The 20,607-nt window shown below is 43.2% G+C and overlaps 1 protein-coding gene across 20 annotated transcripts in view; it reads left to right on the top strand.

Moving 5' to 3' along the window:
- LOC137345926 (histone deacetylase 9-like) overlaps nt 1–20,607 on the top strand; it is a 1,063,883-nt gene that overhangs the window by 752,021 nt on the left and 291,255 nt on the right. For all 20 annotated transcript variants that reach the window (XR_010968622.1, XR_010968626.1, XM_068009206.1 and 17 more), the window contains one exon: nt 15,134–15,400. Coding sequence is in view for 18 of the 20 variants with exons in the window: in XM_068009206.1 (XP_067865307.1) it covers nt 15,134–15,400 (267 nt within the window). In the remaining 2 variants the exon portion in view is untranslated. The remainder of the gene's footprint in view (nt 1–15,133; nt 15,401–20,607) is intronic.

The following is a 20,607-nucleotide window of genomic DNA, read 5'->3' as shown; positions in this document are numbered from 1 at the left end:
TGTGTGTTCATCGCGTATGCATGCTAGCCTGGTCGCGTCGCATATTATTTAATAGTTTTAACTGAATTAGAGCTTTAAGGTTAATAAACTTATACCTTTCTTGTTTAAGTCTAAGAAAGCCTGTCTGGTTGATTTCTTTGCCATTACAATTGGAGAGCAGTGAACAAGGATTCACTGATGGGAAGCTAAAAACATGGTGTTTTAAAAATTAAACCCTGTTACGGTCAAACCAGGAAAAGGCTGAGAGGGAACCCCCAGACCCCTTTCTCACCTGGTCGTAACAGAAATTTGGGGGCTCATCCGGGATTTGACCCACAAACGAGAAAATTGGAAATGGGAAGTCAAGTTGATTCCAATCAAAAAGAGAAAAGAATTCAATACAGGTTTTCTTGTGCTTGTGTGTGCTAGAATACTAATATGTATACAACTGAAGCCAGTAGCTCCCCAAGCCAAGGTGAAGTAACTTGGGATAAGTTAAAAGCACTGTCTATGGAAGAGTTGAGAAAAATGGCTCAGCAGTGTGGGAACACTGTCCGTGCCAAGGCTAGAAAGTCTAAATGGCCATTCATTTTTCCCTCAAATCTGAAAAAGCAGAAACATGGTTAGAAATAGACTCCCACAGGGTATTGCGAGCAAAATTACAATTGGAACAGAGGAAACTTGAATTTAAAGAAAGAGAGAGACAGGCAAAAGAAAAAGACAGAGAGGAGACAGAGAAAGAAAGACAGGAGAGAGAGAAAGAAAGAGAGGAGAGAGAAAAAAGAACCTTCCAGAAGGAACATGAGGAAAGAGAAAGAGAGAGACAGGAGAAAGAAAAAGAGAGACAAGGAGAAAGAACCTTCCAGAAGGAATGCGAGGAGAGAGAGCTGAGGCAGCTTGAGTTAAGTAGAGGGTGAGAGAGTAACCCCAGTAAAAGCATGGCTAATATGGAGGATCGTAATTCAAGGCTGGGTACTGAATTGTTAAAATTTACTCAACTGATCCCAAAATTCACTGAGGGAGATGTGGAAGCATTTTTTGTATCTTTTGAAAAATGTGCACGGCAGTTAAAGTGGCCAGCTAAGACTTAGACTTTTCGTTACAAAGCAAGTTAACAGGAAAAGCCCATGAGGTTTATTCCCTGTTGCCAGATGAGAGTTCATCCAATTATGAACTGACAAAACATGCTAGCCTCAGGGCATATGAGCTCGTACCATAAGCCTATCACCAAAAGTTTAGAACCCTCAAGAAGCAAGCTGATCAAACTTACTTGGAGTTTGAGAGAAGTAAGAAGCTGGCTTTTGACCAGTGGTTGAGGGCTCTTAAAGTGCAGCCCGGCTATGAAAATCTCAGAGAGGTAATCTTGTTAGAGGAATTTAAAAACCCTCTCCCACTCTCCATAAAGACACATGTAGAGGAACAAAAAGCTCATAGAGCCAGGCAAGCTGCAGTTCTGGCTGATGAGTTGGCTGTTATCTATAAGTTATCCAGGGGAAAACCTTTCCTAGTCACCCCCACAGATCTGAAAAGGACAAAGAATGGGAAGGTGATAGAAGCCCAAGCAGTCCTGGGAGAGAGAGAAAAGCAGGAGAAACAGGGGCCCTCCTTCAAGCCAAAAAGGATAGCACTGTAAGTAGGAGTGAGACCCGGAGACCTGTGTGCTTCGATTGTAATAAAGCAGGTCATCTAAGACCTGACTGCTGCAAACTACAGGGAAAACCTGTAGGGTTAATCAGGGCACACCCACTCAGTAAAGGAGTAAGGACTCTGATGGAAAGCACAGCTGAACAAGCTGTGGCTTTAACTGCAGCAATAGTAAGACCCAGGAAGCACACTGCTGTGAGTGCAGGAACATTTAACAGGATTCCTGAAGATTATCAGGATCTTGTGTCAGAAGGGAGAGTAACACCATACCCCTCGAGTGGGACAAGCAAGCCCATAGTAATCCTCAAGGACCTAGGGGCTACTAGATTCCTTTTACTGAGAAAAGGCCTGACCTTACCCCCAGAGAGTGCAGTAAACACCAGAATGGTGATGAATGATATTGGCGGGCAGTGTATGCCTGTACCTTTATGTCGGATGCACTTGGAGTGCAACCTAGTTTTAGTACCGGTAACCATAGGGATTGTCCCTAGTTTGCCTGTGAATGGGGTTGACCTGCTCCTGGGTAATGATCTGGAGTGCATGAAGGTGGTAACTTCCCCAGTAGTGAGAGACTGCAGGAGGTCAGAGAGACAGGGCAGTGGCAGGAGACGGTCCTCTGCAGTTTCCCTGAATGTGTAGTGAATCGGGGAATGATCAAACCAGCTCTCCCAGATGACCATGAGGTCTGTCTGTCTGAAACTTTCTTTGGAATGTTAGAAGACCCAGGGAATGAATTAAATGAATCTTCCCTGGCCAAGGCTCAGCGAGCCGACCCAGTATTGTGAGGGTTAACACAGGCTGCCCAGTCTGTTACTGACTGCTACTATTTAAAGAATGAGGAAGTAGAGTTCTCCTCAGAGACCTGAGAGCAAGGAGTGGACAGTGGTGCCACAGAGGTACTGGAGAGAAATATTAAGAATGGCCCATGAGATTACAGTGGTTGTACATGTAGGTATAAGACAGCAGTTTGACTGGCCAAAACTCCACAAAGATGTGGTGGAGTACTTTAGGAGTTGCCACATGTGCCACCTTGAGGGGAAACCCCAACCTACAGTAAAATCTGCACCCCTAACTCCTGTATTGGTGTTTGGAGGACCCTCCAACAGAGGGCTGGTGAACTGCCGGGAACAAAAGGGGACAGGCAGGCACAAGGCTGGCATAAGGTTAGAGAGGAAAGGGGAGAAAGGGACAAAGAGGACAGGTTAAAGGAGATCCAAGAGAAATCCCAAATGGAAACCCCTACTGTCCGGTCAGCCAACCCCGAAATGTTTGAAAAATTAGACCCTACATCCTCCTATGTAAATGCAGACACCCGAAGCACCCCGCTAGAATTGCTATCAGCATTTACAGAAATGTGCAGAGACAAAGAAAATCCTCAAGAGGACAGAGAAACTGTGAGGGTGATGCTTCACCTAGTAGAAGTGCCGCAGGGGAGTGCAGTCAAATCTGAGCCAATACCTGCAAGCAGGAGTGCCCCAGAGGACAAAGGGAAGATTAGCAAAGAATCTACCCCCACAGTCAGGAGAAAAGGGAACCAACCATCCCCTAAGGTGAAAATCCCTTGAATGACTCATCAAAGCACTGAAAGAGAGTTCAGAATGGATCCACCTATCGCTGACTCTCATGAGCTGAACTCCAACCTAGGGCTAATTAAATCTAACCCTCCCCCTGCAGACCTCAACAGGAACAAAGGCACCCTAGTCAGTCATAAGAACATAAGAACTAGGAGCAGGAGTAGGCAATTCAGCCCCTCGGGCCTGCTCCGCCATTCAATATGATCATGGCTGATCTGAAGAAAAGTCAAGGAAATGTGCAAACTGCAATCCTCCCCAAAAATCACATGTTTCCTGGGATGCCCATTCCCAAGCTATTGCAGACTGATAGTGAAGAAACTTCAAACCCCTTTGGGGCAACACATAGCTAGACCCACCTCAATGGAAAAGGGGCAGTTTAAAGCAGCACTGCTACAGAGGAAAGACAGGCAGTAACAATTTTTAGGATTTCTGAATGAATGAGAATGAATAGGAGAAATGGTTGTGTGTTTTCCTGTACTTACTCTTCTCTCTATTCTCTTTTAATGAAGTGCTCTTCTAAAATTGCATTTCATTCCACTGGATGTGGAGGTGTGATGAAAACCACACCTGCCAAGAATGAGGCATATTAATTTTGTCCCATGGAACATTAATTTTAAACTCTTACTGGACTGAAAACATGGCTGCATCTGCATTCTAACAGGACATTGGCTGGAAACATTTGGATTCTAAGAGACAATTGCCAGGAGAAGATAATGGAACTGCTCCCTGATTCAATTAACCAATTGGATTTTGATCACAAGACATTGACTGTGTGAAAGCCAGCATTCCAGCCCCCGACTACTGTCTACTGAGATTGAAAGAATCCACAAAACCTGCCGGGCAGGTTGTCCTGAAAAAAAGAGCTAGTCACATGACCTGGGCGGCACAGTGGCGCAGTGGTTAGCACCGCAGCCTCACAGCTCCAGCGGCCCGGGTTCGGTTCTGGGGTACTGCCTGTGTGGAGTTTGCAAGTTTTCCCTGTGACTGCGTGGGTTTCCTCCGGGTGCTCCAGTTTCCTCCCACAGCCAAAGACTTGCAGGTTGATAGGTAAATTGGCCATTGTAAATTGACCACAGTGTAGGTAGGTGATGGGGATGTGGTAGGGAATATGGGATTAATGTAGGATTAGTATAAATGGGTGGTTGTTGGTCAGCACAGACTCGGTGGGCTGAAGGGCGTGTTTCAGTGCTGTATCTCTCTGTGACTCTATGACTGGCCTGCTTGCCCAGGTTTGGTTTGGAATTGTGTTTACAGAACAGTTTGACAGCAATTTGAAGACTGACGAGAAAAAAGGCCGACCTGTCTCTCTCAAGAAAAGAAGAAACTGCAACTGGATTTCAAGAAGACAGAGAACCGTCAAAACAAGTTTGAAAGTGTGTACCTGGCCCCAATGAGACAGCAAGATTCAACTGCAACCAAAGTCTTTACAGAAAACTCAAAAGACAGTAAATGAACTCCAGTTATTGCTTCAAACCTTTCCTCTTGATTCTATCCCCTTTTCTGTCTCTATCTGCATGTGTGTTCATCGCTTATGCATGCTAGTGAGGTCATATCATTAATTTTTTCGTAGTTTTAATCGAATTAGAGTTTTAAGGTTAATAAACTTACACCTTTCTTGTTTAGGTCTAAGAAAACTTGTCTGGTTGATTTCTTTGTCATTACAATTGAAGAGCAGTCACTGATGGGAAGCTAAAAACATAATGTTTTAAAAATTAAACCCTGTTACGGTCAAACCAGGAAAAGGCTGAGAGGGAACTCCTAGACCCCTTTCCCACCTGGCCGTAACAATAGGAAAGGAAAAAAATGGGAAGGGATGGCAATATTGAGGACAGCATTGCACTGCTGGAGAAAAAGGATGTTCCAGAGGGGTCAAGGAAAATATCTATTTGGCTAGAGCTAAAGAACAAAAAAGGTGCAGTTACATGGCTGGGTATTGTCTATAGGTCACCAACCAATGAGAAGAATGTAGAGGAACAAATCTTCAAGGAAATTATAGATTACTTCTTTGGCCTCCTTATCTCGAGAGACAATGGATACGCGCCTGGAGGTGGTCAGTGGTGTGTGAAGCAGCGCCTGGAGTGGCTATAAAGGCCAATTCTAGAGTGACAGGCTCTTCCACAGGTGCTGCAGAGAAATTTGTTTGTCGGGGCTGTTGCACAGTTGGCTCTCCCCTTGTGCCTCTGTCTTTTTTCCTGCCAACTACTAAGTCTCTTCGACTCGCCACATTTTAGCCCCGTCTTTATGGCTGCCCGCCAGCTCTGGCGAACGCTGGCAACTGACTCCCACGACTTGTGATCAATGTCACAGGATTTCATGTCGCGTTTGCAGACGTCTTTAAAGTGGAGACATGGACGGCCGGTGGGTCTGATACCAGTGACAAGCTCGCTGTACAATGTGTCCTTGGGGATCCTGCCATCTTCCATGCGGCTCACATGGCCAAGCCATCTCAAGCGCCGCTGACTCAGTAGTGTGTACAAGCTGGGGATGTTGTCCGCTTCGAGGACTTCTGTGTTGGAGATACGGTCCTGCCACCTGATGCCAAGTATTCTCCGGAGGCAGCGAAGATGGAATGAATTGAGACGTCGCCCTTGGCTGACATACGTTGTCCAGGCCTCGCTGCCGTAGAGCAAGGTACTGAGGACACAGGCCTGATACACTCGGACTTTTGTGTTCCGTGTCAGTGCGCCATTTTCCCACACTCTCTTGGCCAGTCTGGACATGGCAGTGGAAGCCTTTCCCATGTGCTTGTTGATTTCTGCATCTAGAGACAGGTTACTGGTGATAGTTGAGCCTAGGTAGGTGAACTCTTGAACCACCTCCAGAGCGTGGTCGCCAATATTGATGGATGGAGCATTTCTGACGTCCTGCCCCATGATGTTCGTTTTCTTGAGGCTGATGGTTAGGCCAAATTCATTGCAGGCAACCGCAAACCTGTCGATGAGACTCTGCAGGCAGTCTTCAGTGTGAGATGTTAAAGCAGCATTGTCAGCAAAGAGGAGTTCCCTGATGAGGACTTTCTGTACTTTGGACTTCGCTCTTAGACGGGCAAGGTTGAACAACCTGCCCCCTGATCTTGTGTGGAGGAAAATTCCTTCTTCAGAGGACTTGAACGCATGTGAAAGCAGCAGGGAGAAGAAAATCCCAAACAGTGTAGGTGCGAGAACACAGCCCTGTTTCACGCCACTCAGGATAGGAAAGGGCTCTGATGAGGAGCCACCATGTTGAATTGTGCCTTTCATATTGTCATGAAATGAGGTGATGATACTTAGTAGCTTTGGTGGGCATCCAATCTTTTCTCGTAGTCTGAAGAGACCACGTCTGCTGACGAGGTCAAAGGCTTTGGTGAGATCAATGAAAGCAATGTAGAGGGGCATCTGTTGTTCACGGCATTTCTCCTGTATCTGACGAAGGGAGAACAGCATGTCAACGGTCGATCTCTCTGCACGAAAGCCACACTGTGCCTCAGGGTAGACGCGCTCGGCCAGCTTCTGGAGCCTGTTCAGAGCGACTCGAGCAAAGACTTTCCCCACTATGCTGAGCAGGGAGATTCCACGGTAGTTGTTGCAGTCACCGCGGTCACCTTTGTTTTTATAGAGGGTGATGATATTGGCATCGCGCATGTCCTGTGGTACTGCTCCCTTGTCCCAGCACAGGCATAGCAGTTCATGTAGTGCTGAGAGTATAGCAGGCTTGGCACTCTTGATTATTTCAGGGGTAATGCTGTCCTTCCCAGAGGCTTTTCCACTGGCTGGAGAATCAGTGGCATCACTGAGTTCCGATTTGGTTGGCTGTATGTCCAGCTCATCCATGACTGGTAGAGGCTGGGCTGCATTGAGGGCAGTCTCAGTGACAGCATTCTCCCTGGAGTACAGTTCTAGGTAGTGCTCAACTCAGCGGTCCATTTGTTTGTGTTGGTCAGTGATTATGTCCCCTGATTTAGATTTGAGGCGGGCGATCTTCTTGATGATTGGCCCAAGAGCGGTCTTCATGCCATCATACATTCCTCTGATGTTTCCGGTGTCTGAGGCCAGCTGAATATGACTGCATAGGTGTTGCCAGTAGTCGTTTGCGCAGCGCCTGGCTGTTCTTTGTGCAGTGCTTCTGGCTGCTTTAAGTGCTGCGGATGTTAAATCGCTGGGGGCTTTCTTGTAGTTCAACAGTGCAATGCGCTTAGCGGCTATGACAGGTTCCAGCATTGAACTGCTGGAGAAAAAGGATGTTCCAGAGGGGTCAAGGAAAATATCTATTTGGCTAGAGCTAAAGAACAAAAAAGGTGCAGTTACATGGCTGGGTATTGTCTATAGGTCACCAACCAATGGGAAGAATGTAGAGGAACAAATTTGCAAGGAAATTATAGATTGGTGCAAACATTATAGGGTCGTTGTAATGGGGGACTTTAATGATCCAAACACAGACTGGGATAGTAGTAGTGTAAAGGGAAGAGAGGGGCAAGAGTTCCTCGAGTGTGTCCAGGAAAATTTGTTGCAACAGTATGTTTCTAGTCCAATGAGAAAGGAAGCACTGCTATACATGGTTCTGGGGAATGAGGTGGGCCAAGTGGATCAAGCGTCAGTAGGAGAACATTTAGGGGAAGTGATCATTGTATCATAAGATTTATGCTGACTATGGAAAAGAATGGAGTAAGAATAATTAACTGGGGGAAAGCTAACTTCAATGGGGTAAGAATAGATCTGAGATGAATAAATTGAAGTCAAAAGTTGGCAGGATAAATGGTAACTAAACAATGGACTACCTTCAAAGAAGAGATAGCTTGGGCACAGTCAAGGTGTGCTCCCTCAAAGGGGAACAGTAGGGTAAACAAATCCAGAGCTCCCTGGATGACAAAAGAGATAGAAATTAAGATAAAGAAGAAAAAGTGTGCTTATGACAGATGCCAGGTAGAAAATACTGCTCAGAACCAGGCTGAATATAAAAGATCCAGAGGGGAAGTGAAAAAGCAAATAATAGAAGCAAAGAGAGAGTATGAAAAGAGACTGGCAGTTAAAATAAAAGGGAATTCCAAAGTTTTCTGTAGACATATAAATAGTAAAAGGATGGTAAAAGGAGGACTGCAGCCGATTAGGGACTAAAAGAGGATTTGCGTATGGAGGCAAAGGGCACAGCTAAAGTATTAAATGAATAATTTGCATCTGTCTTTACAAAGGAAGAAGAAGCAACCCAGGCAATGGTGAAAGAGGAGGTAATTCAGACACTAGAAGGGTTTACTATAAGATAAAATTGATAAGGAAGAGGTATTAGATAGGCTGTCTGTACTTAAAGTGGATGAGGCACGAGAACTGATGAGATGTATCCAAGAATACTGAGGGAATTTAGAATGGAAATTGTGGAGGCACTGGCCATAATATTTCAGTCTTCCTTAGACTCAGGGGTGGTGCCAGAGGACTGGGGAATTGCAAATGTTACACCCTTGTTCAAAAAAGGATGTAAATATAAGCCCAGTAACTACAGGCCAGTCAATTTAACTTTGGTGGTGGGGAAAATTCTAAAAATTCAGGACAGAATTAATAGTCACATGGACAAATGTGGGTTAATTAAAGAAAGCCAGCATGGATTTCTTAAGGGAAAATAATGTTTAACTAAATTTCTGGAGTTTTTTTGAAGAGGTAACAGAGAGGGTTGTTCAGTTCAATGCAGTTGATATGGTGTACATGGACTTCGAAAGGCATTTGATTCAATGTCGCACAACAGACTTGTGAGCAAAGTTATAAATAATGGAATAAATGGGACAGTAGCAACATGGATACAGAATTGGCTAAGTGATAGGAAACAAAGAGTAGTGGTTAATGGATGTTTTTCGGGCTAGAGGAAGGTTTTTAGTGGAGTTCCCCAGGGGTCAGTGTTGGGACCCTTGCTTTTCCTGATATGTATTAATGGCCTACACCTTGGTGTACAGGGAATAATTTCAAAGTTTGCAGATCATATGAAATTTGGAAGCATTGTTAACTGTGAGGAGGATAGTGTAGAACTTCTATAGGACATAGACAAGTTGGTGTGATGGGCAGACAGATGGCGGATGAAGTTCAATGCAGAGAAATGTGAAGTGATACATTTTGGTTGGAAGAACATGGAGATACAATGTAGAATAAAGGGTACAATTATAAAGGAGGTGCGGAGCAGAGGGATCTGGGTGGAAATGTGCATAAGTCATTGAAGGTGGCAGGACAGGCTGAGGGCACAGTTAATAAAGCATACAGTATCCTAGGCTTTATTAATATGGGTATAGTGTACAAGAGCAAGGAAGTTATGTTGAACTTGTTTAAGACACTAGTTTGGCCTCAGCTGGAGTCTTACATCCAGTTCTGGGCGCCACGCTTTAGGAAGGATGTGATGGCATTAGAGAGGGTGCAGAAAAGATTCACGAGAATGATTCAAGGGATGAGGAACTTCAGCTATGAAGATAGATTGGAGAAGTTGGGATTATTTTCCTTGGAGAAAAGAGTGGTTAAGGTCTGGAATGCACTGCCTGAGAGTGTGGTGGAGGCAGGTTCAATTGAAGCATTCAAAAGGGAATTGGACTGTAATATGAAAAGGAAGAATGTGCAAGGTTATGGGGAGAAGGTGAGGGAGTGGCACTGGGTGAAATGCTCATTAGGAGAGCTGGTGCAGACACGATGGGCCGAATGGCCTCCTTCTGCATGGTAATAGTTCTATGTTTCTGTGAGATTAAAATTCCTGCTAAAGATGCAGATGTGGTTGATGAAAAGTCTAAGAGGTTAATAGAAGAGATTAGTGGGAAGTGTGAAATCTGGAAAATGTATTGGAGGACACTGCCACATCCTGTTGTAAGCCTTACTTTGGCATGATACTTTAATGAGGTAGTTGCAATGGATCTAAAGGTATGAGACAAAGACCAAAACATTTAATTCTACATTTTGTAGACCTGGCAGCCAGATTTGGTCTTTCTACAATAATACATAGAAAGGACAAAAGGGCAATTGTAGACAAAATCATGGAGAAATGGAGGGACTGGACTTGGGGCATGAGCAGAGTTTTTCACTGATCATGGATGGGCATTTGTCAATGATGAGTTCAAAGACATGTATGAAAACATGACTATCACTGTCATGAATACTGGCGCTGAAAGTCCTTTCAACATTAGACTTTGTGAAAAGAATCGTGCACTGATCGATGAAATGCTGCATAAAACTTTAGCTGATCAACCAGACTGCAATTTGACACCCACCCTGACACGGGTGTTTCATGCAAAGAATTCGCTCCAGATTGTTGGAGGTTATAGTTCCTATCAAATGATCTATGAGAAAAATCCCAAATCGCCTTTTGTTCTGTGCAATAGTCTTCCGGCTGTTGGAGCTACTACAAGTAGTTACATTTTTTTCTGCACATTTGAATACTTTGCATGCATAGAGACAGGATTTCATCAAGGCTGAGGTCTCGAAGAAGCTTCAGAGTGCATTGAGGATCATTTTTGACCATCTGAGACAGAACTCAATTCAAGAGATTTGGTGCATTATAAAAGGGAGTGTCATAGGGAAGGGAAACACCCTGGTGTGGCTGTGAGACAGTACTTATCAAACATGGCAATCAAACTGTTAAGGTTCATTCCTCACAATCATTCAGAATTAGATACAAAATCTCAGACTCTGAGTAACTGGTAGAAGTAAACAAGGCACGTTGTACCTCAAGTGCTTGTGTGTTTTGTGAGGAAGGTCCTGAGGAACAGAACTTGGCAGATCATGGACTGGATTGTGATCATGACACACAGGACAGAGCTATTGGCCGGAATTTTACAGTGGGCGGACAGGAGCCGGACTCCGATGTAAATGTCAATGACGAACCTGCGTCCGCCCAGCCTGGGGATCTGTCCCGTATTTTACAGATCCCCAGGCTTTAATTGGCCTGAAGCGGGACTTCCACGCACTTGAGGGAGGAGGTCCCACCTCAGTGAGCTGCCGGCCAATCAGCGGGCCGGCAGCTCTTAGTCTTAGTAGCGCCACTCGGAGCGATTGCCCCTGCTGGGACTGCAGCCCAGCTGACGCGATGGACCCGAGAGAGTGGGTAAGTTTGGGTTGCCTCACCAGGGGGATCGGTTGTCCCCTAGTGAGGCTGGGTAGTCATTTGGGGGGAGGGGGGCATCTTGGATCCCAGGGGTGGGTTGGGAGGCGGGAGCGGCCCTCAATCGGTCACCCTGTGCCTGATTGCCATGCCCCCCACCCGGGGCCCGCAAAGGCCAGCAGCTATTGCTGGGCAGCATTTCATGTCCCCGGCACACCTGCTTGCCACAGGTAAAATACCCGTGGAGGCAGGCGAGGGCCCTTAAGTGGCCGTTAAGTGGCCACTTAAGGGTTTTGATTGGCCTCGGGCGGGCGGGCCGTTTTTCACCCCCGCCCCCCTGCCGGACCTCCATAAACTTGTTCGGAGGCGGAATAGGGGCGGGTAGGCCTCCCGGAGCCTGCCGCTCAATTTTACGCTGCCCCCACGCCACCATCCGACCCGCTGGCGTGGTGTAAAATTCCAGCCATTATGTCCAGTGGCCATTTGCCCATATTGGGTACTCGGATGAGTTGTTTTCCAGTTACTTTTAGTTGAACAGAACCTATTTTCAGCAAAACAGATCTCACCAAAAAATACAATACCCTGGAAGCATCATTGAGGCCAAAGATGCATTTCTTTAGTTTCCATAGTTTTCCTTCTGCATCTGCTGCCTCTTTGGGTGGTTTCAGAAATACTTCTGTCTGAAAAATATCACCCTGCAGAAATGTAGCTTTTATGTTGATTGATCTACTCACCCATGAATATTTGGCCAAAAGAGCGAAAGGCTTGTTAAAAGTACTTTGGCTGCTGAAACACTGGCTTTCTGGAGGAAGTAGCTATGGGATTGTTTTTGTCAAATATTTTAAGGGAGATATACCCATTGAATATTATGTAAATAATCAGTCATTGTAGGATAATGTACACTTTACAAAAAGCATGAGCGAGGAAAGGTTACAGATTGACCTTGTTGGCTTGAAACAAATGCTGGAGAGAAAGGAAATCTCAAAAATTAAATGGGTGGATGGAAGTCATCTACTGTCTGATTGTTTTAAAAAAATAAATGCATATAAGAAGAAATTGTTAAGGGGTCCTAAAAGAGATTTGTCTTGCAATATAATGCTTTGTACAAGATATGGAGCTTTTTGACTTAATTTGTTTTGAAATTTTGGTTGTGCACATTAACTTAAGTTTTTATTTAAAGAGAGAAGGGAATCTGTTAATTGTATATTTGTATTTAATTATATACAGGTGGTGGTCCAGGTGGTGGGCATTAAATGGTGATTCACTTGAATCCCTATAAATAAATACAAACTGAAACTTTTTGAGGGACTAGGAGGTGTGTGCTTGTTATGTGTAACACTGTAAATAAATATAAATGTGTGTAAAGATTGGCTGCAGTTCTATCCTTCACCATTTGGCTTTTTGGAATATAATACTTAGCTCTGTCTCAATTTGTTGCTGTTTTCAGTGTTCAACATGCAGATAACCCTGTGTTTTAACGTCACTAGCTACCTCAACCTCAGGTGCTCCTTCTATTATTCATTATACCAGGATTGGTCTCCAGGCTTGATTGTGATGGAGGAGTGAGGGATTGCCAGGTGATGAGGTGGTGTACAGTTTTGTTGCTGCTGATGGCCCATGGTACATATAGATGCCCAGTTTTGGGCTGTTAGATCTATTCTTAATTTGTCCCACTTAGCCACTTAGCACCATGGTAGTGCCACATTACACAATTGAGGATGTTCTGACAGTAGAGATGAGACTTTAACCCCATCCTGTTTCATTGTATCCTGCTTAACATTATTCTACCTATGATGTTCTAAACATGGCACCGATAGTAATTCTGAGATGTAATCCGTCAGCGAGCTGCTGAATATCTGACTGCAGGGCACATAACCTGCTCTTATCTCTATAATTGATTGCCATTTGAATTATGACCACTGGCTGACAACCCCCCCCCCCCTCCCCCACCCCCTGCAATAAATTTTTTTAGCTACTGCATGATGTTTCTTACCCTGGTATCAGGGAGGCAGTAGACCATGAAAGATTCAGCATACTTTGCATCTATGATTATATCTGTTCCTCTGATTATTGAATCCCCTAGTACAACCATCTTTTTGTCTTCAACTTTGCCGGGTTTCACTGCATTCCTTGGATAGCCCCTTTCACCACATTGAAAATACAGTAAGGCTGCTAAATAAATGAAAATGACATCTTGCTTTGTCAAATTGATGAAAACAATTGATTCAAGATAGTGTATATTTCTCAGGTGCTGTTGGTCCTTTAATAAATTGAAGAAAGAAATCTTAGTTTATTTTATGACTTCCATATCAACAAGACATCCACAGACAAAGAAGTACTTTTGAAGTGTAAGCATTGTTGTAATATAGGCAAATGCAGCAGCCAATTTGCACACAGCCAAGTTCTACAAACATGAATGAGGTGGTGTTATCTGAGAGATAAATATTGGCCAGGCTACCAGTGAAACTCCTCTGCTTTTCTTCAGATAGTGCCATGGGAGTTTTTACATCCACCTGAAAGGGTAGATGCCTTCAGTTTAGCATATCATGCAAAAGGTGGCATGGCTGACACTCTCAGGACTGAAGTTTCAGCCTAGATTACACACTGAATGCTCTGGACTGGGGTTTGAACCCATGACCATCTGACTCAGTGAACTACCCCTGAATCAAGGCTGACACTTCCCCAAAAGGACATTTCCTATTTTGTGAAACTATAGGACAGATTGTATGAAGTTGCACTTCGAAAGCAAAGCTTTACATGCCAGCAATGCATTTTGGGAATGCAGGCATGCTGTGCTCCTTGCCTTGAGGACAAGATGATGAAGCTGCTAAAAAAGCACATGGGATCCTTGGCTTTATAAGTAGAGGCATATGGTATGGTATGTTTTGCTAAGCTTTTGTAAAACAGTGGTTAGGTCTCATCAAGGGGGTATTTTGCCCAATTCTGAGCACCACATTTTGAAAAGGTGCGGAAAGAGTGTGGATGAGATTTACAACAACAACTTTTATTTATATACTGTCTTTAAATTTAATAAAACGTCACAAGGCGCTTCACAGGAGCATGATAAAACAAAATACCACACCAAGCCACATAAGGAGATATTAGGTCAGATGACCAAAAGCTTGGTCAAAAAGGTAGGTTTTACGTAGTGTCTGAAAGGAGGAAAGCGAGGTAGAGATTTTACCAGAATGTTACTAGGGGCTTGGGACAATAGAGTAAATAAGGAGAAATTGTATCCATTTGCAGGAGGCATCATAACCAGAGGACACAGATTTCAGGTAATTGGCAAAAGAATCAGAGACAAGATGAGGAGAATTTATTGTAAGCAGTGAGTTGTTATGACCTGGAATGTACTCGCTGAAAGGGGGGTGGAAGGAGATTCATTAGTAACATTCAAAAGGGAGTTTAATATAAATATGAAAAGGAAATATTTGCAGAGTTATAGAGAAAGAACTGGGGAGTGGGACAAGCTTTCAAAGAGACGGCACAATCAAGAATGGTTGCCTTCTGTGCTGTATGATTCTACAAGACTCAGAAAATCTACCCTATCTGTTATAATTTTTCATTTATTTTTTAATGAGAAAAGTGATTGCTAATGTAAATTTAAATATAAGGGGTATTTTTATGGCTTTGTGTCCCTGATTTTAATGAACATAAATTCCTACAGGGCTCATTGATCTCCACACCCATACAAATTCCTGATCCAAGCTCTGGTGGGCAAAGCATCGCGCTGGGAGCAGAAATTCATAAAATTCACCATGTAGAATTTACATTTACCATTTATGGGTCTGGAAAATATGGAGAAGACTTTCCATATTTTATGTTGCACCAAATATGTTGCAATAAATTGTGATTATTGTGATGTTTAAGTTATTTTAAATGAGGGTCTGTATTTGTTACAGACACTTTCCAAACCACACGAGCAGCTTCAACAGCCTGAAAGTCACCCCGAGGAGACAGAGGAAGAACTCTGCCAACAGCAGACTGTACAAGAGGATGAGAGGCCTCCCTGTGGTAGCAACAAGAGCAACAGCAACAATACCTATGAGAGAGCAATAGCAGAGCTTCAGCCAGACATTGCGCAGGTGAAACAGGAGCCCCCAGACAGTGATGATGAAATCCAATTCAAACAGAGTGATCCTGAGGAGAAAACAACATTTTTTCACCAGGTAAATCAAGTATTATGTAACCGACTACTGTTCAAAACTAAACCAGAGAAAGCCAACAGCCTCAGTGACTTCAGCACTTGCCAGAATGATTAGCAGCTTATGATCAATAATTGTGACGCAGATTTCAAACCTATTGAATTATATGGAGCCATGTTTATTATAAGTGTAATATACCTCAAAAACATGTTATATTGTTAAACCAAAATGAATTATCATTCTTTGTAGGTGACTTTTCACAACTGTGCTTTGAATTACCTCAGCCCTGAGGCTTTGGAATCATGTTGAACTGATGCACTGGACAGACAGTAGAGTGTGGTGGTGAGGAGTGCAGAATAGGATAGGGAAACAATTGTCACTCTAAGTTATGCAATGCTGACAACTGGTGTGAAGCAGCCGAATCAGAGTAGTACACTCTCGTACTGGTATGATAAGTATATGGGCTTATAACGTACTCTTATAATGTTTACAGCAGGGCTTGAAATGTAACTGCTGGAAGCATTTTCTAGTGCTATTGTTTTCCCAAGACCCTCCAGTTGAACTTATGAGGTGACTAGGACATTCTTTACCCAGCTGCCTAATGTTAGTCCTGTTCTTCATGTATCTCTTTTCATCTGGGTCTATCCAAGCCTCCCTCTGACTCCTCTGGTTATTTTCTTCCAACTATCCTCCTTTTTGTTCCATTTACCTCCCTGAGGTTAACAATGGGCCCTATGACATACTGAGCCATGTAGGTATGTCTGGGAATTAATGATTAATAAAATGAGACTAATTTCCCCATTGGTACACAGTGATTAATACCACAAAAAATGACAACAAAAAGCAAATAGTACTTTTATGTCAACTGGATAGATGACAAGTCACGTCAGGTAGTCGTGGCATACAGAAAATAAAGTGTTCTGTTGCTGACACAACTCACACATGGGTGCATTTCTCATGAATTACATGGACCCATTCCACTCAATTATATATTTTCTGGAACCTATTCCTACAACAGTTGCCAGCTCTTCTTGCACACATTCCTGGAGGTTTGATCACATAATATCTGACCACATTACATCTGGTCATTTATATCTTATCACGTGATGTCCAATCATATCACACTTGCCCACAGTTTGCAAATATTACAGCATTTACCTCAAAGAGTCCCTAGTAGTTGAGCATCTTTGTTCATAGTCTTGTGTGAGAGGTCCTGAGAACCAGAAGGTTGCCCGCACGCAGAAGAAAGTGCACGGGGCAAACCAAAGATTATCGGAGTAGATGTGAGTGTGGAATTTGAGACAGAAACAGATCAGCCATGATCTTATTGAATGGCAGAGCAGGCTCGAGGGGCTGAATGGCCTGCTTCTGCTCCTAATTCGTATGGTCGCATGGTTGTATCGTATGGTTGTAACCACAGGCGGGAAGTTCCACTTTTTTCCCAGATTTCAAACAATAGTGATATAATAGCTTCGATTTGAAAGATATTACACCAGTAAACTATTTTCACACTTTTTTGATAGTAATCCCTGTGATCTAACATTGAGCCAGGGTCATTTGATGGTTAAACAAATTTGTTTACTTGCGTTTGGTCAAATTGTGGTGTGACGATCTATTGAAGGAAAATGGTCTGTTCAGATTTCATACAGATTAATATAAAATGTGCTAACCACTCATGAAGGGAAGGATTATATGCAGTATTCTTAAATTTCAAGTCATCTCTTTCCTTTGGGATTCAGGCATTCACCCTGGTGCTGGGGTAGGAAAGATCCTGCTGTCGGCACGCACCTTCCTTCATTCAGGGGTCAGCTTGCGGTGTCAATGTATTCTGTGAAAGAAACAACATTGTGTTCATTTCCCAGCATCCACAGCAGCAGAGAAACTACTCTATCCGGAGACTGAATGCCATGCATGTGCATTCGGCAGCTGCTGAAAGTGACAGGACCAAGAAAACAGTGCTAGACTACCCTCTTCCCCAGAGGGTTTTGGATGCTCCATTGTTAAATACATTTAAGGCTGGGATAGACAGATTTTTTGGTCTCTCAGGGAATCAAGGGATATGAGGAGCAGGCGGGAAAGTGCAGTTGAAGCCCAAGATCAGCAATGATCCTGTTGAATGTCAGAGCAGACTTGATGGGCCATGTGGTATAGATTAGATTAGATTAGAGATACAGCACTGAAACAGGCCCTTCGGCCCACCGAGTCTGTGCCGAACATCAACCACCCATTTATACTAATCCTACACTAATCCCATATTCCTACCAAACATCCCCACCTGTCCCTATATTTCCCTACCACCTACCTATACTAGTGACAATTTATAATGGCCAATTTACCTATCAACCTGCAAGTCTTTTGGCTTCTATTTCTTATGTTATTATGTTCCCCCCTACCTGACGAGTCAATAGCATTAGTTAGCTGTTGTCTTTAATTACAAACAGCAAACAGCTGTCATTTCAAATATATATCTCTCTTTTATTTTGTCTGGAGAGCCTTTTCTAACAAGAATGAATGGACTGGTTCACTGAAGAGTTATTCAAAGTGCTGAAGATACCCGATGCATCCAGCTTTACTGATTTCTGCTGAGTCTCATAATGATACAGAGAATATCACTGGCATAGAAATAATATGATAGGAATGCCTCGCATTTTGGTTTAAAGGAATAAACTTGGAGAAGGAGAAGGCTGCAGATGTAGGAAAGACACTTGTAAATGCGGGCATGCATTTTGAATTCAGCATTGGAGTATGGAGAGCCATTGCTGTAGAGGAGTAGACCTTGGTGTGGCATAGGATGTGGGGGTCAGAGTTTGCGATAAATTGTGGTTTACTTTGGATGGAACTCAGGGCTGGAAAGTAAAACATTGGAGATGTCAAGCCTGAAGATAGCAAAGGAGTGGATGAGGGTTCAGCAGTAATGAGGATGAAGAGCAGATACAGGCAGTGTTGCAGAGGTGGAAATAGACAGTTATGATAATGGATAGGATATGCAGCTTGAAACATAGCTAAGCTCAAGGTCATATAGGACACCAAGGGTGCGAACCGTTAGGTTCGTCTGAGGAGGGAATTAGGAACTAGAATGCAGAGTTCTTGAATGGAATGGCCTTGATTCTGCTTATTTTAAGTTGGAGAAAGTTCTTGCTCATCCATGACTTAATGTCTACAAGGATGTTGTAGAGATATTGAGCTGTGTGTCATCAACGTACATATAGAAGTTGACCCCATCCCACGGGATGATTTTGCCAAGGCATAGGATGTAGATGATGAACAAGAGAGGGCAAGAGATGGAACCCGACATACATTAATTTTAGGGGGATAGATAATCATGAGGTGTGCTCCTGTGATTTTTCCAAGGTATTCTCCCTCGTGGGAGCATTGGATCACAATATCAGTCCTTGGGAGAAGAGTTGAGATAAATCAAGACACAGTGGGTTGGGTGCCAGAAGCTTTGGACAGAGTTAGGATGATAACAAGTTCAATGTATTAAACATCTTTATATTAAAAATAACTGCATAAAAATAAATAAAATTTGAATGAACAGTCCCTTTGGAGAACAAAACAGTCAATGCCTCAGTGTCCCAAATATGTGGCAGGTAAGTCAAGTGCTACCTCAGTTACATCAAATCCATGCACGGTGACATTTGTCCTCTGTGCTAGCCCAATCTGTAAAAGTTGAATGCAAATGTAGTTAACCTTGTCAGACCTGTGCTGTGTAAAACTGAAACCATAAACCTTTATATTTGGTAGCTGTTTATGGTTATTAAAGTTTACCTGGAAAACTGCCAGATAAAAACTCATTAACATTTACATTTTCTGAAATGCAGAAAAATCCCAATGGAAGTAAAAATACTTCTACAGGTGTGACTTTACAAAACAAAAACAACATTAAAAAACCACTTTAAACTGGTTTCTGTTGTTTCCCATTATAAATACCACATGGAAATGATCAATATCTTCAACGGTATGTCTGACCATAATCCACTTTTTAGTGCTCATTAATTTATGTGGCCAATTCTTCTTATGGAGATATCAAATATTTATCTGATTAATCATGTAATGAGAGCTGAGATTTTAATCTTTATTTCTGGTGTTTATTTTTAAGTTAGAGTTAAAATATATTCTCGGATTCAAATTAATGTCGGTGTTATGTTTTGAGGTTTTTATGTAAGATATTTTCTTGGATTCAGTATCACCAGCCATATCTGTAAGGAAACCTTGAATCCCTTCAGTACTGTAACTTTTTCTGGCCAGTATCTGGGTAAACTAGTGGTCAAAACAGAGGGCTTATACTTTGTTGGCTTACTTCAAGCATAGTGATCGTAAGGAGTCCCATGTCATAAAACCGCAGTGCTGGCTGTTAGGTTTTAGTTCTGGCAAATAGCTTGAGCAAATCAGAATTCATACCGTCCAAGAACAATGTCGTATCTTGAAATTCTACAAAAGGGATAAACCTGACGGTTCCATCCAAAAGTACCTATCAGAGACTGTAAGAATTTCAAGGGATGCTTGAAAACTGCTTCCAGTTCTGCTGTTTTGAATAATGTTCTGTTTTAGTGTCTTGCTATTTTTGCCTCAATGTGCCATTTTGTTTGTAAATAAATGTATTGAAGTGTTTTTATCCCATATGTGTTGTTCTGGGAATGAGGCATCAAGGATAATATGATGGATAGCTCTCATGTTCTCCCATAAACAATTTACCATGATTCAGGGTTCTTGCTACACATGTACATGCTATTATATATAAGGTGGTGAAAAAGATGCAAGTTTTGATTCATAAAAACCTAGGTCTTCTGACAGAAACTGCTATCAAGTTGTGAACGCAAGAGCAAGGGTTGGATTTTTAAAGGCTGCTGGGAGCAGAAGTAGATGCACGTGCGATTTGAAGATCGCATTCTCGGAGTTCGGCACTGGGTCCCGCCTCCTCTGGAATGCAATGCCAGTTCTAAAGGGATGCTGGGAGGGAGGGAGGGAATGGCAACCCCACACATCTCCAATTAAGTGCCTGTTGAGCTCATTGAGGAACTCATTAACAGGGTTGTCAGCTGCAGTTTAGGATTTTTAAAGGAACATTTGTCCTTGCTAGTCCCAGTCCTTCGGGATGTTCCTGCATACCCATAGTGTGCGCAAACTGTTTCACATTAGTTGGGCTCAGAAACCCCTCCTGGTTTTTCATGCAGCGTTTGTTCCGCTGGGGTGACATCGGGGGCGGGGGGGGGGGTCTTGTAGGCAGCAAG

The sequence above is a fragment of the Heterodontus francisci genome, chromosome 2 (genome assembly GCF_036365525.1).
Source record: "Heterodontus francisci isolate sHetFra1 chromosome 2, sHetFra1.hap1, whole genome shotgun sequence".
Taxonomy (NCBI): domain Eukaryota; kingdom Metazoa; phylum Chordata; class Chondrichthyes; order Heterodontiformes; family Heterodontidae; genus Heterodontus; species Heterodontus francisci.
The sequence above is the reverse complement of the archived record's forward strand: the minus strand, read 5'-3'. Positions and strand labels throughout refer to the sequence as shown.